This window comes from Mycteria americana, chromosome 17 (assembly GCF_035582795.1).
Source record: "Mycteria americana isolate JAX WOST 10 ecotype Jacksonville Zoo and Gardens chromosome 17, USCA_MyAme_1.0, whole genome shotgun sequence".
NCBI lineage: Eukaryota > Metazoa > Chordata > Aves > Ciconiiformes > Ciconiidae > Mycteria > Mycteria americana.
In genome coordinates this window covers 11,876,293-11,890,641 of record NC_134381.1, presented here as the reverse complement: position 1 = coordinate 11,890,641, position 14,349 = coordinate 11,876,293, and the positions used below count along the sequence as shown (strand labels likewise).

The following is a 14,349-nucleotide window of genomic DNA, read 5'->3' as shown; positions in this document are numbered from 1 at the left end:
GCAGGGATGAAGCTTTTCCCTTCCCCAAACAGAGATCAAAGAAAGCACGGGCTTTGACTCCAGAAAGGGCTCTCTGCTTTCATCCTCCACCTTCTACTCTATTGTGATGCGGCTATGAAGCCCAGGAAGAAGCAGATATTTAGGGAGAGAATTGAGCGACAGCCCTCGTCCCCCTTCTGCCTGCAGCTTTACGTGCTGCGCCTCTCCGGCAGGAGGGACTCGGGCAGCGCCTCTGGGTTTTCGCAGCTTCAGATAATGACACCCGGCTGCTGGGGCACAGCTCATCCTTGCAAAGGAGCGAAGCGGGGCGTCTGCAGGGATGGATCGCCCTTCTGCCGTCTGCGGGGCTGCACGGGGGTGCTGGTGGCCGGGGGCCCGGCTGTGGCTGGCACACGCACGGCGTCATCCGCGCAGCACCACGTTACACCTCTCCTGCCCGGGAACCCCTGCAGCGTGGCTCTGGGTGGACTCATGTACCCGATCGGCCATGCCTCATTAAGGGATTACACCATATTTACAGCAAATCGCTACAGGAAAACAGGGCCTGAAACAGTGCAAGAGCAATTAGCTGCTAACAAGTCTTCATAGATAATCTACCGGACACTTGTTTCTCACTCCAACTGTAATTGCTGCTTTAGCGTCAGCTACAGCAGCCAAGATCCACAAAAAACCCTTTATCAGCAAAATAAATTAGTGGTTGCTGATTGCCACGTCTGCACTCTTCAGGGCAGGGGAGAGCTCTGAAGAGGTCATTGGAAAGGCTCTGGGCAAGGCACGAGGACGGGGGACCCACCTCCAGCCCGGGCAAGCTTCGGAGGGTCAGAGGAGGACGGAGGCTGGAGGAGGGGGCACTGCCCACGGCCCCCGCACAGCAGTGCCAGGGAGCGGGGTGCTCGCCACCGCCGGACTGGGCTGAGGTGCTCGCCCAGCAGGGGCTGGGACCCGGCCCCACTTGCTACAGCCTCAAGCCTCACCCAGCAGCACGCCGGCCCCCCCGGCACCATCCCCGCCCGCTGCGCTCCTGGCCCACGGGGATCTGTCCTTCTCCTCCTCCTCCTCCTCCTCCTCCTCCTGCTGGGCTCTGAACCCCATTTCGAAGCCCACTGTGCCCTACTTCAGGCCACGGGTGTTTTACCTTCCTGCCCAGTGTCGCCTCCGAACGAGAGGCGTTCGGTGCTGGGTGAGTCTGGGCTGAAGGAACTGAGTCCTCAGCATCAAAACCAGATGCAGTTCAGAGCCAGACCTGCCTGCAGGCGCGTGCCTTCCCCAGCAAACACACGCAGAGCTACCTTACCTACAAACAAAAGAAAAATGAAACAAACTGCTTCTCCTGCAGACCGGCTGGAAAGAAAAAGTAAGAGACTGTTGTTTGTTTCTGAAACTCCAGGGAGGGCCCAGAGCCCCGCCGAGGGGCCAGCCAGGCGATGCTCAGGGAGAGGGAGAGCAGGCAGCACGGCAATCAGACTTTTTTAAGTGCTTGGACTCGTCCTGCCCGCTCCTTCTCCCTGGAGCGGGCCGAGAGGGGCTGCCCGGCGGAGGGCAGGGACCGCAACACCAGCACGGCCTCCCCGTGCAGACCGGGCACCAGCCTGCGGTGTCCTGTGGCTGTGTCCCCTCACCAGGCCGTGGTGCTTAGCCACGTGGTGCTTTCCTGAGCGGTGGCAGGGTGCACCCATGTCAGACAAGCAGGGGTGAGTGGGTGTTTTCCTCTCCCATTCATTGGTTTTTTTACCTTACCGCTGCTTTTCCCTTTCTCTGCTTGTCCAACTCCTCTACAAGGATGCACCACCCGGTTCCCATGCTCCAATAACTCCTGTTGCTCTGACAGCTCCCTAAACCCCGTGCTAATGCTGATGGCAGATGACAGGCAGGGAAAGCAGAAGCTCCATTTTAGGGGGAAATTCATCAAGCCTGTTTACTGTTTGCTGTGTCCCCTATGTAGAGCCTCTGGGATCTTGAGCACTGATGCAGACACACGTCTAGAAACACACTTGCTCTCTCCGGAGCCTCTTCAGTACCGATGAGAAGAGGGAAATGGCAGGAGCAGTGACAACAGCTCTCAGCCATGCCACACATGATCCGTGGTGACCGAGATCAGGGTGACACCTGAAGCCTTTTGCACCAGAACCGTGTAAGCCACGGACAGGGTCTTTCATGGCAATGTCATTCCAACAAGAGCCCTGGCCCTAGCACCATCAGGGCGGCAGTGACGGGCAGCGCAGCCCTCGGTGCGTGGGGAGGAGCGGTACCAGCAGAAGGCAGGGCTGTGCCCAGAAACCACGCGCTGACGGTGCCGAAGCCCCGGCACAAGGAGCGAGGAGGGGGACGCCTATGACGCTCTCCTTGTGTAACCACAGAGCGTTATTTCACATGCCGTGAATCGCAAGCCACTTCTGTCCCCACTGAGGGTAACGCGGCCAAAGGGACTGGGACTGCCACCCTCCCCTGCACTCCTGGGCTCTGACACTGCTGCCTGGGATCAGGAAGGCTTTAACTGAGCTGCTATTTTCTCTGCCTCCGCAATAGCAGACCCACGGCCTCGCAATCCTCTCAGTGAGCTTTGCCTGCCTTGAACTAGATCAGGAGGCCAAGCCACTTCTCTGTTCGACAGATGGTAACTAAATCTAATCCACGAACCCTGCCACGGTCCCAGGCAGCAGCGGCAGCTGCGGAGGAAGCAGAGCCTTGCGATTCCCCCTCAGGTGAGGAGTTCACGTCTCCTCAGTGCTGGAAAAGCTTTGGAAATCTTGCTCTTCCCCAGCTCCCCCCTGCAGAGTTCAGGGAGATGCCGACAGGGGAAAAATGCTGATGCTTTAGCTCCAGCACTCCTGACACTGGCACTGCCCACCACGGCTGTGCCATGCCAGGAGGGGACCAAGGACGCTCTGCAGCAGACGGGTCACACAGCTCCGTGCCCCAGTGCCGGGGACCTCAGCGCTTGCCTGTGCTCTCCAGTAAGGGGGTTTCCAGCTCCGCTCACCCTGCCTGTACCCTCACGGATCACAACCAGGAATAAATCCCACCCTCTGCCTCCTCCTGCTTCTTCCCCAGACCTGGCGGGGGATTCCCAACCGTGAAGGACGTTCAGACAAAGCGGTCCACAAAACTGAACTTCCACCGCTCGCAAGTTGGCCGGCATCAATCCCCCAATGAGCACTGCCTGGGAGCACCCCAGGACCCCTGGGCTTTCCTGCACTGCTGCCCCCCCCCTTCCAAAAGCATCAGGACAGACCCCGAAGACCGAGAGCTGATTCAGACACACGCGTGCCCGCAGGCAGACTTTGCTCTGAAATTCTCAAGACGCTGTTCACTCCCGTTCGGCTCCCGCCGTGCTGGGTGCTCAGCGCAGCAGCACGGTGACAGGGAGGGAGCGGAGCGGGGAACCTGCCGGGTTCCCACAGGAACACCCAGCACACCCAGGCTGCTCAGCTTAAGCCAGCATTGCTTACATTTCATCCCTGAAAACTGCCTTCTTGCTTTCACATTTGTGCCTGTTTATAAAGTAAGAGCCTGGCCCCTGAGCCTCCAGGAGAGAAAAATGACTCGGTTGGTATCTTGTGGTCCCACCGACCTCTTTGCTAATTAAGCAATTCGCACTGCACGTGCTACCAACTTGTTTGTAACTAAAAGCAAAATCAGAGTGTCTTAATGATGGCTAGACCTGGAGCCCAGCTGACATGGTGATTTCCAAAACCCAACACAGGAGTCTGCTCCCGATGGTCTCTGGCGGGATGGTACGGATGACGAAGGGTCTTACCTTGGCCTTGCCGGTACTCTGCAGGATGTGCACCAGTGCAGACGCCATCTCCTCTTTGTTCTTCACGCTCAGCGAGGGCTCCAGCACCGAGCACAGCACCATGTAATTGTTGGTGATGTACTCGGCAAACTCTTTGTACATCTCCATGGGAAGAATGCTCATACTCTGGTAGCGTGACTTGATGCGGATCATGGGCCCCGGGGACTTGCCCTTCCCGGGGTTGGGGCTGACCACCGGGTACCATTTCTCTACAAACTGCCGGCCCGTGACAGAGCTGACGGGGATGTTCACTTGTCCAATGAAATTGGTCTTGTCCTTCTTTTTCTTCTTGTCAGTCTCTTTGTATAAGTGCACCGTAATGTTTTTGAGTGATGGGAGGTTATTAAATTCAAAGTGCTCCCCCCAAAATACATTATCAGTTTTCAATTTACAGGTAGTTCGTGCATAAAGAACGTCATCCAGGCATAATTCACACAAGTACTTCTTCTTAGCTGGCAGGTCCTTGGCTTCAATAATCCATAACTTTAACATATTCTCTACCCTTCTGCTGTTGTCCTGAAAAAAAGGTGCAAAGAAAAAAAGGTCAATAAAAACCACAAAGCCAAGCACAACAAAACTGGAGATATGAGTTAATTATTTCGGATGTGCTAAATGAGCAGAGGCTTAATTACATTTTATTTTAAGGAAATACTGGCTCTCAGGAATTTGCATAATAACACTACTTATGTTAATTTTCCAAATATCACCGTGCTCTCCATGTCTGTTGGTGCCAATTAATATAAGGAACAAGGAAGATAAAACTGCTCCAAATCATAAATGTACCATTTCCCATTCACTGTCAAGAGGGCCTCGGAAGAAACCGAAAGAACCTCACCGATCACTAATGGCTCGTGCAAAACAGAAGCTATGTTACAGGTATCTCCCAACCACCTCCTTTTTTCGTACAGCTGCTTTACAGCTGGAGTACATTTTCTTTACTGTAACAGAGCAACAATAAAGGGATCTGAACGCACCCCCAGGGATCACCTCATCCATGGCTGGAATGCAACCACCTCTGGCAGGGAAAGAAGCATTTACAAAACCTCACGGTATTGTAGGGCAGAAGTCCAGAGCACCCAACTAAAACATCGAGAGGAATTACGGGAGACGGAGTGAGTTCCACAGGAGAATCATTACAACTCAAAACAGAAATTTGGCTCGGATAGCTTTTAAACAGTAACAGAGCAAAGGATACTGTGGATCTTTAAGAGCTCCCCAGTGACGCTGACCTCATCCTGGAAGAACATCCAGGGCCATTTGTTGCAGGAGTGACTTGAAAGATAAAGCACTCGCACCTGAACCGCTGCTAGGGATTCTGCAGTAACCCGGTTTGTTTGGAAAGCCCTCACTGAAGCAGCAAGCACGGCTTAACTCTGCTCAGCCTAGGAGTCTGGGCAGGAACATTTCTGCTGGAAGTCCACAACGGGGTACTGCAGGTTCAGGAAGTACCCACAGGAACTACCCAAGAACACTGAATTCCTGACAGAAATATCAAGTCAGATACTGAGAGTTTATTGTCTATGAACTCAAACAAAGATGGAAAGTTAGCCATCAGTTAATGGCATGTTTTCAGATGAGGGCACACTTCCAAATGGATTTCCACTGAATGCTGCATCTCAAAGCCATAGTGACAGGCCCAGCCCCACTCACATTCCCGGGACTTTTCTCACGGTAAGCGTGACCACGCGAACCTTACGCAGCTCTTTCAGATCCTTACTACCAGGCTGCCGCGCTCAGAAAGCACCGGAGTCCCTGAACTCCACAGGCAGGAACACGCTGCTAGAGGCAGAAGTCCACCTCTCCCCTCCGCTGCTCCCGTTCTAATACCGGAGGAAATCTTTTATACTGACATTTGGCACTGCGCTGGGAACGATAAACTCCGACACAGAGGGCTCCTTTAGCAACCCGCCGGGCCTGGACCTAACTCGTATGCACAGTTATGTGGCTCTGATGCCAGGAATGAATTCACAGGATCCCATCATTTGTGTCTCCTCTGATCAGCAGAAAAAGACTGGTTGATTGAGCTCATCAGTTGTGAAATCCTGCAGCGGATTAGTCCTGAGCAACCTTTGTTAGCTAACTCCAGTGCAGAGAGGGAGAAGCAGCTGTAGATTTTATTTTAGGATGTATTTAGTCTTAGTGGGCCATAAAACTGCAAATTGGGTATCCCTGTGTTCTAGCGAAGAGAAGGATTTGTTTCTGTAGATGCCAGAGGGGATGACTTTGCCACCTCAACTGACCGGAGCAGGGAAAGCCACGTTCCACTACCGCCTCAGAGAACTCGCTGCGATGGGCATCTGAGTTTCTCCATCACTAAAGCAGACGCTGCCAGTACTACCAGAGTCAGGAAGTGTGATACGTGAACTCTTTAGACTACTCAGTCTTGTAACGTTGCCGGCAGCTACCCGACATCTCTCCCAGAGCTTTTGGGAGGTGGAAAGTCCTAGGTAAGTGGCAAGTATCATCGGTAACAGTGCGAGACTGAAGATTCTTAGGTCTGATCAATTCTTAGCAACAGCTGAAGCAGCGTGTGCTGAGAAAAGAGGGGAAGAAATAATTGGCACTTGCCTGTAAATATAATTGTGGAAGAAAGCGATATGGAAAAAGGCTGACCCACAGTTACACTTACTCACTCAAATGACAATACGTCCCCTGCTGCTACTATGCACTGGGCTATAAAATGAAGTAACGAGGAACTGAACTATAACAGAGGCAATTTCTCAAAGCCACTACCTTATTTGGGTGCACGGCACGCCGCAGGTTTTCCATCCATTTATCTCGCTCTGCTGCAGAACGACACGAGAAGCACTTACTTCCTGATGAAGTCGTCACCTACAGGGAAAGGAACAGGATTATGTCTTGACCAGCACACTGCAGACTGTGATCTGGGGGGAGAGGGGGAGTTAGGAAAGATGCTAGTGGATTTTTTTTTCTTTTTTAAGTAAACAGCTTTACCCAAGCATGAAGCAACAGCCCCCAAGGCTAGCGGAAAACCAGGGCAACTCTGTATGTCACAGAAATAATCACAGAAGCAAATTCCAATTACTTCTCCTCTTCCATACCAGGGAACACTAGATAATGGGCCCCACGCATGCGATGCTTTAAACCACCAAGTTCCACAACTGAGAGAGTGCAAATCCTTACGTTTGCACCTTAGATAAACGGCAACCCCTTGGCATTCCTCCAGATTCAGCCCAAAGCTTGCGATAGTAACGACCCATTCCTTGTCTTCAGCAGAACATCAGGGCCAGAAAGGCTGGCTTCATACCTCCTCCCTTCACGTCCTCTGTTGCTGCTGAAGACCATGCTGTGAAGAACACGGGGCCGAGTACGCACACCACAGTCCTGGCAGCAGGAAGAGCAGCAGCTCGCCGCCCGGCGAGGCACTGCGGTGCTCCCAGCATCTGCTCCCCAGCCGGGGAGAACCAGGCTGAGGCTCCCGGGGCTGCGATGGCCACTGAAGCGCTGCTGCACCCTCCCCTCACCTCTCACGCTTCCAGGATTGCTCCAAGGGATCTCTCCGCGGTATTTGCGTGACTTTCTCTGGCCATTGGGATTTCATAGCCAGGTTTTGAAGAAGCGCACTTGCAGCAGTGACATTTCCAGTGGTGCAAATGCCCCTCATTCCTTATCACATCCCTGCGGCCACATGGAAACTCAACCCTGTTGAGAGCCCACCAAAGCAGCCGCTGCCCGGCAGCCCCAGGATAACAGGCACCACACATTTCTTCCCATCAACCACACCAAGCCTCCTCGGCATCAGTTACCGAGCCAAGGTCTTAAAGGCCAACAGTTCTCTGTGTCTTCTCAGGTACACGTATCCTTCAAGCCGCTATCTCCTCCAGGCTCTCCTGGCAAGCTGACAGACCATGACCGTGGTACCAGAACTCTGCCCTGCCCATAAAGCCCTCCGCCAGCTGCTCTGCCCTTCTTTGCATTTGCTGCATTTGGTGATGTCTAGTAATATTCTTTATGTACATCTCTGCTTGCAAGCCAAATGGACCTGGCTAGTGCTTTAAATAACTCCCCTCTGAGCTTCATTTCCACCAGTCTCAAGCTGCAGAATTATTTCTGAGTGCTTTATCATCTCACAGTGTTTGCGTTTACACACTGCACACTGGGTTATCTGCTTCTGGGAGACACAATCTCCTTTAATTTCATGTATCTCTCAGAAGCCTAACCTGTTCTTACAGCAGAGCTGGCACTTGCTAAGATTTGTCATTAGCAAATCTCAATGATGAGTTGAACACATCCCTTCCTTTGAACACAGGCATCTTCTAACCAGGACAAAATGACGAGAGGCCTATCCTGTGTCTTCACACAGCAAATGCAAGAAATCTTCCAACCCCTGATATCCCAGAAGCTCTCTCCTTCAGGCAGACACTCCTCCCTGTCCTTACGTGCTTTCATCCTCTGTCCTGTAAAACCATCTATTCTTCTGAGCACAAGTTATCTTCTGTTTCCAAGAGAAGAAGACTCCATATTAGTAGGCACAGTAGTATGATCTTTTCAGCATCCTTTCATGCTTCAGTGTATTTCCAGCTTCTTCAAAGCTTCCCATGACAAATCTGGCCTGCTTCACCTCCTGTTTGCTGCTGCAGATGCTCATGGGAACCTCCGTCCTGAACCTTTCACAAACGGACTTCTGGTGGCACAAGAGATGTACCACTTGCAAGACTGTGCCCACTGCGTGTGATCCCTACGCCTTGCTCTGCCAGAGGGTACGGCAGTTTTGCGTCTTGAGCCTTTTCTCAGTAAGAGTTCCTGCAACAGCATTCAAGCCGAGCATAGCCATAGACCTGACTGGTAATGACACCTAAAGAGAAGCAACGCACGGCTGCGTTACTGTTGACACGGTGCTGGAGCGTCTTAACACTGAATTACGAATACAAAGATCCCAGAAATACCACTTAGCAACAGTTCTGAAGAACAGAACTTACAGTGAAGTAACACGGAAGATGCACAGCAAACAAGCAGACAGACAGCTCCCTGGTTGCTTGATCAATGTGAATTTCTAAGGCTCCAAAACCGTTCTTCAGACAAGAACCTAACAATTCAGAACTTGAGTCCTGCTTTATTTGGCCCATCTAATTCAACTGCGAAAGACTCAAAATAATCCATTTTCACGTCCAAACCATCAAAGTCCTGGCACTACCGGTATAGCCACACTGCCCTGCAGGTGTTACAGCCAGGCTTCTGTACCCCACACTGGGAAAAACCCTCCCACTGACATTCTGACTAAGGTTCACAAAATTCAGTCCCCTCTGATTCCTTAGAAATCAGTTAATAAAGGTGGAACAGGTCAAATACACCTTTCAGTAAAGTACCCCATTAGTCCATTTCCTCAAAGGCCATTTCTCACCTAGCTTTTTGTTTTGCTCTTTTGTTTTGACGGGAATTTGGCGTACAAATGCATTTGAAAACAATGTCCTCCAATCTAGAGAATTTGGTAGGAAACCTGGAAGTTCTTCCATAAAAGCGAATTATAACTTCTTTGATTGTTGTTGAAAGATGCTCTCTTAAAGACGAGTTCTCCTTGGTGACACACATGGATCCCACAGCTGCCTAGAGGATTCATATCCAAATAAATAAGCGTAAAAACGTTAACTGTCATACTTAAGTGAGAGAAGGGGAAAATCCTCATGTGTTAGACATGAAGCCCTCTTGATGTGATGGGAGTTGAAGGTCGTATCTACCATGTGTGACCAAAAATGTAATTTTCCCCAGTTCTGCAATAACATCCCAGCTTTGAGCTCTGACCTAAACATCATATGGCATTAATGATCTTCATGAGATATTAATTATCTTGATAAAGAGAGTATTCTGGTCTCATCAAGATTTGGGATATGCTAGAATACTATTAATGTACAGGATAAACTCAATTAATAAAACTCATTAGTTTCTAAAACATTACTTATTCACATTTATTATCCACACTCCTTGGATGGGTGATCCCTTAAGTCAGACAAAATCTTGTCATTTTAAGAACATCTCAGGTATAGCATGGGTTCCTCAAACTACACTTGAAGGAATCTCACCGGAGTAACAACAGAAGATGATAACCGAGTTACTGAAGCTGCTTCACTCACAGAGTTTAAAAGATTTTACGAGGAAAAGTTAGGGTTCAAGCTGGTAAATACCACCATAACCAAGTGCAGAAGGGCAAACTGGCGCTGCCTGGGCCAGCCCGGCAGACCTGCGACGGCTGCCCAGGGAGTCCAAAGGGCCACGCGAGCAACGGCCAACACTTGCACAGCTGGACTAAATTTAGTGAGCTAAATTTAGCTCCACTAAATTCTCCCTTGCTCAGGCAAGGCGAGGATGAGGCGACACGGTTTCAGCTGTAGTGGAGCAAGCACCGTCCAGCAGTAGCTTTTTCCTTCTCCTGCTCCACATCCCCCAGCTATGTCCTGCGACAGCCCAGACACGAGCTGTGCAACAGGACACGACTTTGGTCTGCCAAGACGGTAGCAGAGCCCTTCACCCCAACTCCCTTGCCTGGCCCAAGTCACCAGGACCCCACGAATGCAGAGCCAGGAAGAGGCTCTGGGAGCCTGGACTCCGGTCTCCTTCACCGGACCAAGATGCCCACTGTATATTTAGCACCCACAGCATGTGCGGTGGCATTAGATGATGATGCTGACTGGGAAGTCTTGTAAGGAGAAAGAAGAAGATATTGAATAACTTTTTTTAAAAAAATCAATGAAGAAAACAAGTAAATACCGACTGCCAAGTACCCAGCAAGTCAGAAAAAAAGCACGTTTCATAGAACTAAATAAGCAGAAAAAGTCAAATGCAGCATTTGAAAAAGCACTGCATTACTGCTGACTCTCCTTACCCCTGGCAGAGCCCAGCTGGGGGGGAGCAGAGCTGAGCAGTCAGCTTTGGCACGTCTTAATGCAGGTCCCCGAGCTAAAGGAGAGAAACAATCGCACTGTACCTTCATACAGCCAGCTCCCTCCAAACGAGCCACTTGGTTTTTTTCCACTGCAGATGGCTTTGGCACCTCTTGCTTTTGTCTCCGTTTGGGTGCGCTGCCAGTTCTCTCTCTGAACCTGCCTTCTTCAGCGTGACTCCATCTGCAGCCGTGTCAAATCCTGCTGTCTTGTTCTCCGAGCCATGAGGCTGCTGCTGCAGCTCGGTGGAGGAGGACCTGTGGCATGCCGTACCTCGCACTACCCGTGCTGGGCATCCTGGACCACCATCAGCTTCTGGAAAAGCTGCTGCACGCTGTTGTTGGTGAGGGACCCCAAAGAGCACGCCGAGCCAGCCCGGCCAACCAAGCACCAACATCCCAAATGAGAACAGACAGACACAGCCAGCCGGTGATGGAAGCAGCTTCCTAGGCACTGTCCACTGCCCGATCACCCCACCGCAAGGAGAAGGCAGTAAGGACAATGTAAGGCTGGCACTGCCCAACAACAGCAACGCTTCGCTTCTCCATTTGAGACAGCAAACTTGGCCGTTCCTGACAGATCTCCCTAGAGAACAGATCCACAACGGCCTCAAAGTGCAGGGACAAGGCACCATTACCAACCCGCAGCACCTTCGCAATCCGCTGTGCAGAAAGTGTCCTGGTTCCCCTGGTCTCCGTGACTCCGGCAGTAACTTCTCACTTGACGTTTCTTAGTCAGGGCTCCTCTTCCAGGACGTCAGCTGAGCTTCTCGCTCTTCAGTGTTCCCACACACAGCACTGTCACGGCTCTTGGCCATCAGCTTCGGTTTTCCTTTCAGCCTTGCGCAGACTTCAACCAGAGCTTTCCTACTTCCAGGCCACAGGAACCACTACAGGTTTTACTGCTCTTCGCTGAGCTTCCACCGAAAGGCAGCAGCAGCCTTTGCCAAGCCTTGCCTGTACCTTCAGATAAAGCAAGGCTGAAGGACTCGGGATCGCAGGCCATAGATGGGACCCTCAGGACGCAGTAATTACTGAAGGCAACGTTCGAGCACTGAGGAACAGACGAGGCTTGTGTGGTTTTGTCGCTCGGCTTCCACTGTTGCCCGACACGGAGAACCATGGGATAAAGTCTGTGCCAATGCACGCGGGGGTCCGGAGGGGCCAGCAGCAGCTGCCCAGCCCGTCCCAGCACAGGCCACCCCTCTGCCCGGGCTCGAGGCACGGCCCAGGTTCGTCCCTCCTGCCCTGCGCTGCCCAAAGGCAACGCTAACCCTTTCTTCCACCAGTTGTACCTAAGTGCACGGCGATTGTGGTCACTGCCTGCTCCCCACCAGGGATCCTGGGAGATCTGCAAACCCATTTCAGTGCTGACCTCACTCCGAATTTGAAAGAGCCTCTCTGGAGATACGAGACCAACGCATCAACACAATATGCCATTTAGCTCTCACCTCAGTCCCTCCCGCGGGAGCTTGTTGATGAGTAACCATCAGTTACAAATCAATGTCCCTTTTGTTTTCTGGCATTCTTCCTTTCCTCTGCAGGATTTGCAGAACAGCAATTAACATCTTTTTTTCTGTACAACTCTTCTTTATCCAACTCACTCAGAAATAAAATCTTCTTCCTCCTTACAAGTGCACGACTTGTGTAATTTCCCTCTCAGTCAACTTTCTACAAGTACTGTTCATATCCCTTCCTCTGCTCTTGCGTGCTGAACAGAATTGGTAAACAACTCTTATATTATGGATGTCACATCTATTTTCCATCTAGCTTCATTTTATCTTTCTTGAGTGGAATGTAATAGAGGCCATATAATTTACAAAACTCTTCTCCTCCTGACCTGCCGCACTTGCTCAATCCTACAGAGAATGAACAGCACTGGAAAACTTACACCTCAGCCCATTTCAGAGCTTATGTCTGGGGCTATGTTTTGCAAGACTGTTTTTGTGTTACCTGCTTATATTTTAAGAAATGGATCTTTTAACTCATTTCTTTCCAAGTATGCTAATTTCAGTAAAGAAAAAAAATCTTCATCTCTCCAGTCTGACTCCTCTTGGACACTGCCAAGGCCGTCTTCACCTAGCACTGCCCATCCAAGGAAAGCCTGCAGTCCCATCACCCCCCGACAGTACGATCCGACCACGGATATACAGTCTCTCTGCTCTTCTATGTCCAAGTACAAACAGGTTACCTTCTCTTCACAGAAACGCAAGTATCGACCACCTTATTACTGTAAGAAAACCATTTCCCAGTTCTATATCCAGCCACTGCCATAAGCAATACTACTTTGCCATCCATGATGCAGGACAAATGATTCCCAAGACATAGTACATTGAATTATCCAACTACAGACTGGTTTGTACGTGTCCTACCACCTCCTGCTAGCACAGACCTAACCACATGCCATAACAGATGTTAAAAAAAATTGAAATACTCACAGATTTTTCTATTTACCCAAACAAGCGAAGCTTCAGTTTTCTAGACGAAGTCCTCAACACTCCCACTGACAACAGTAGGCTATCTTTGTGACCACGTATAATGTCTTTGTGAACACTGAGTAGGGATTAGCACTTTCCGATATCTGTACGAACATAAACTACAAATTTATGTTCTGCTAATACACAGCCTTAAGTAGTTCAGCACCTGTGCCAGCAGCAAGCTCTGCTGCGACAACGGTTACAAGGCAAAGAGCTCACCGCTCTGATCTTGTGGGTACGATCCTCCTTGGAAAGATGGAAGTAATTTTCTGCTTATGAAACGGTCTCTGTGCAGCAATTCAGAGCAGAAATGGTTTGTAACAGCGACAGCCCAAGATGCGACCCCACACCTGGCTCCCCAGCCAGCCCCGTCACGCGGCAGGAATGGCCCCCGGGACGGACAGAAAGGCTCCTTACCTCGAAGCAATAGTCTTGTCCCAGGATGCTACTGTGGACTGGCTTGATGACCACTTCTTCCTCCATACTGAGATCCAGAGCCTCAACAGCACTACTGGGACTGAGCAAAGACTCGTGGGAGCGTGATTCTTTCAGCCTCGGCATTAGATGGGATCTAGAGGAAAAATGTAATGGTATCAGTGGATGCTTTCCTTCCCAGAGAAATTACTTAGTCCATCTGTTAGCAACAACTGCAGAATATTCCTGGGAATTTTTTGCCATGAGATAACTGAGGGCCCAGAACAGCCGGGACTGCTACACTGTCCCATTTATAATTCGGTGAGCACGTTCTATTACAGGCTCTACGCTCAGTGAAAACGTTTTTTTTCCAAACTCCGATGCAGTCAGGACTACGTGATTAGAGGTTTGTAGAGTGCGGGTCTCTGCCCAGCTGAGTATGTCTCTAAGTGGCCATCACACTTGCTGTGTGAGGCTCTCCAGGTGCATTGGAGTACGAGGGGACCAGGGAGGCCGGCTGGCCCCAGCACGAACTACTGTGCTTGTCAGTACCGCAGCCGGGTCTGCAGCACCCGGCGCCGAGCTCCGGTGACGCTGAGCTCCGACTGCCAGCACCGGACTGGGTTTGCACGCGTGTGGGAGATCCCATCAGCATCCTACTTCATTTTGTGCCGCTTCGCAGCACCCAGTCCCTACTGACAGAAGGACGTTACCTGCCAATGGGGAGGAATTAATGACAGATCCTTCTAAAAGCCCAGACCTGTGTT

The 14,349-nt window shown here is 50.9% G+C and overlaps 1 protein-coding gene across 15 annotated transcripts in view; it reads right to left on the bottom strand.

Moving 5' to 3' along the window:
* DAB2IP (DAB2 interacting protein) overlaps nucleotides 1–14,349 on the bottom strand; it is a 168,465-nt gene that overhangs the window by 33,420 nt on the left and 120,696 nt on the right. For all 15 annotated transcript variants that reach the window (XR_012778244.1, XR_012778243.1, XM_075519907.1 and 12 more), the window contains 3 exons: nucleotides 13,586–13,739; nucleotides 6,530–6,628; nucleotides 3,758–4,312 (listed from right to left, as the gene is read on the bottom strand). Coding sequence is in view for 13 of the 15 variants with exons in the window: in XM_075519907.1 (XP_075376022.1) it covers nucleotides 3,758–4,312; nucleotides 6,530–6,628; nucleotides 13,586–13,739 (808 nt within the window). In the remaining 2 variants the exon portion in view is untranslated. The remainder of the gene's footprint in view (nucleotides 1–3,757; nucleotides 4,313–6,529; nucleotides 6,629–13,585; nucleotides 13,740–14,349) is intronic.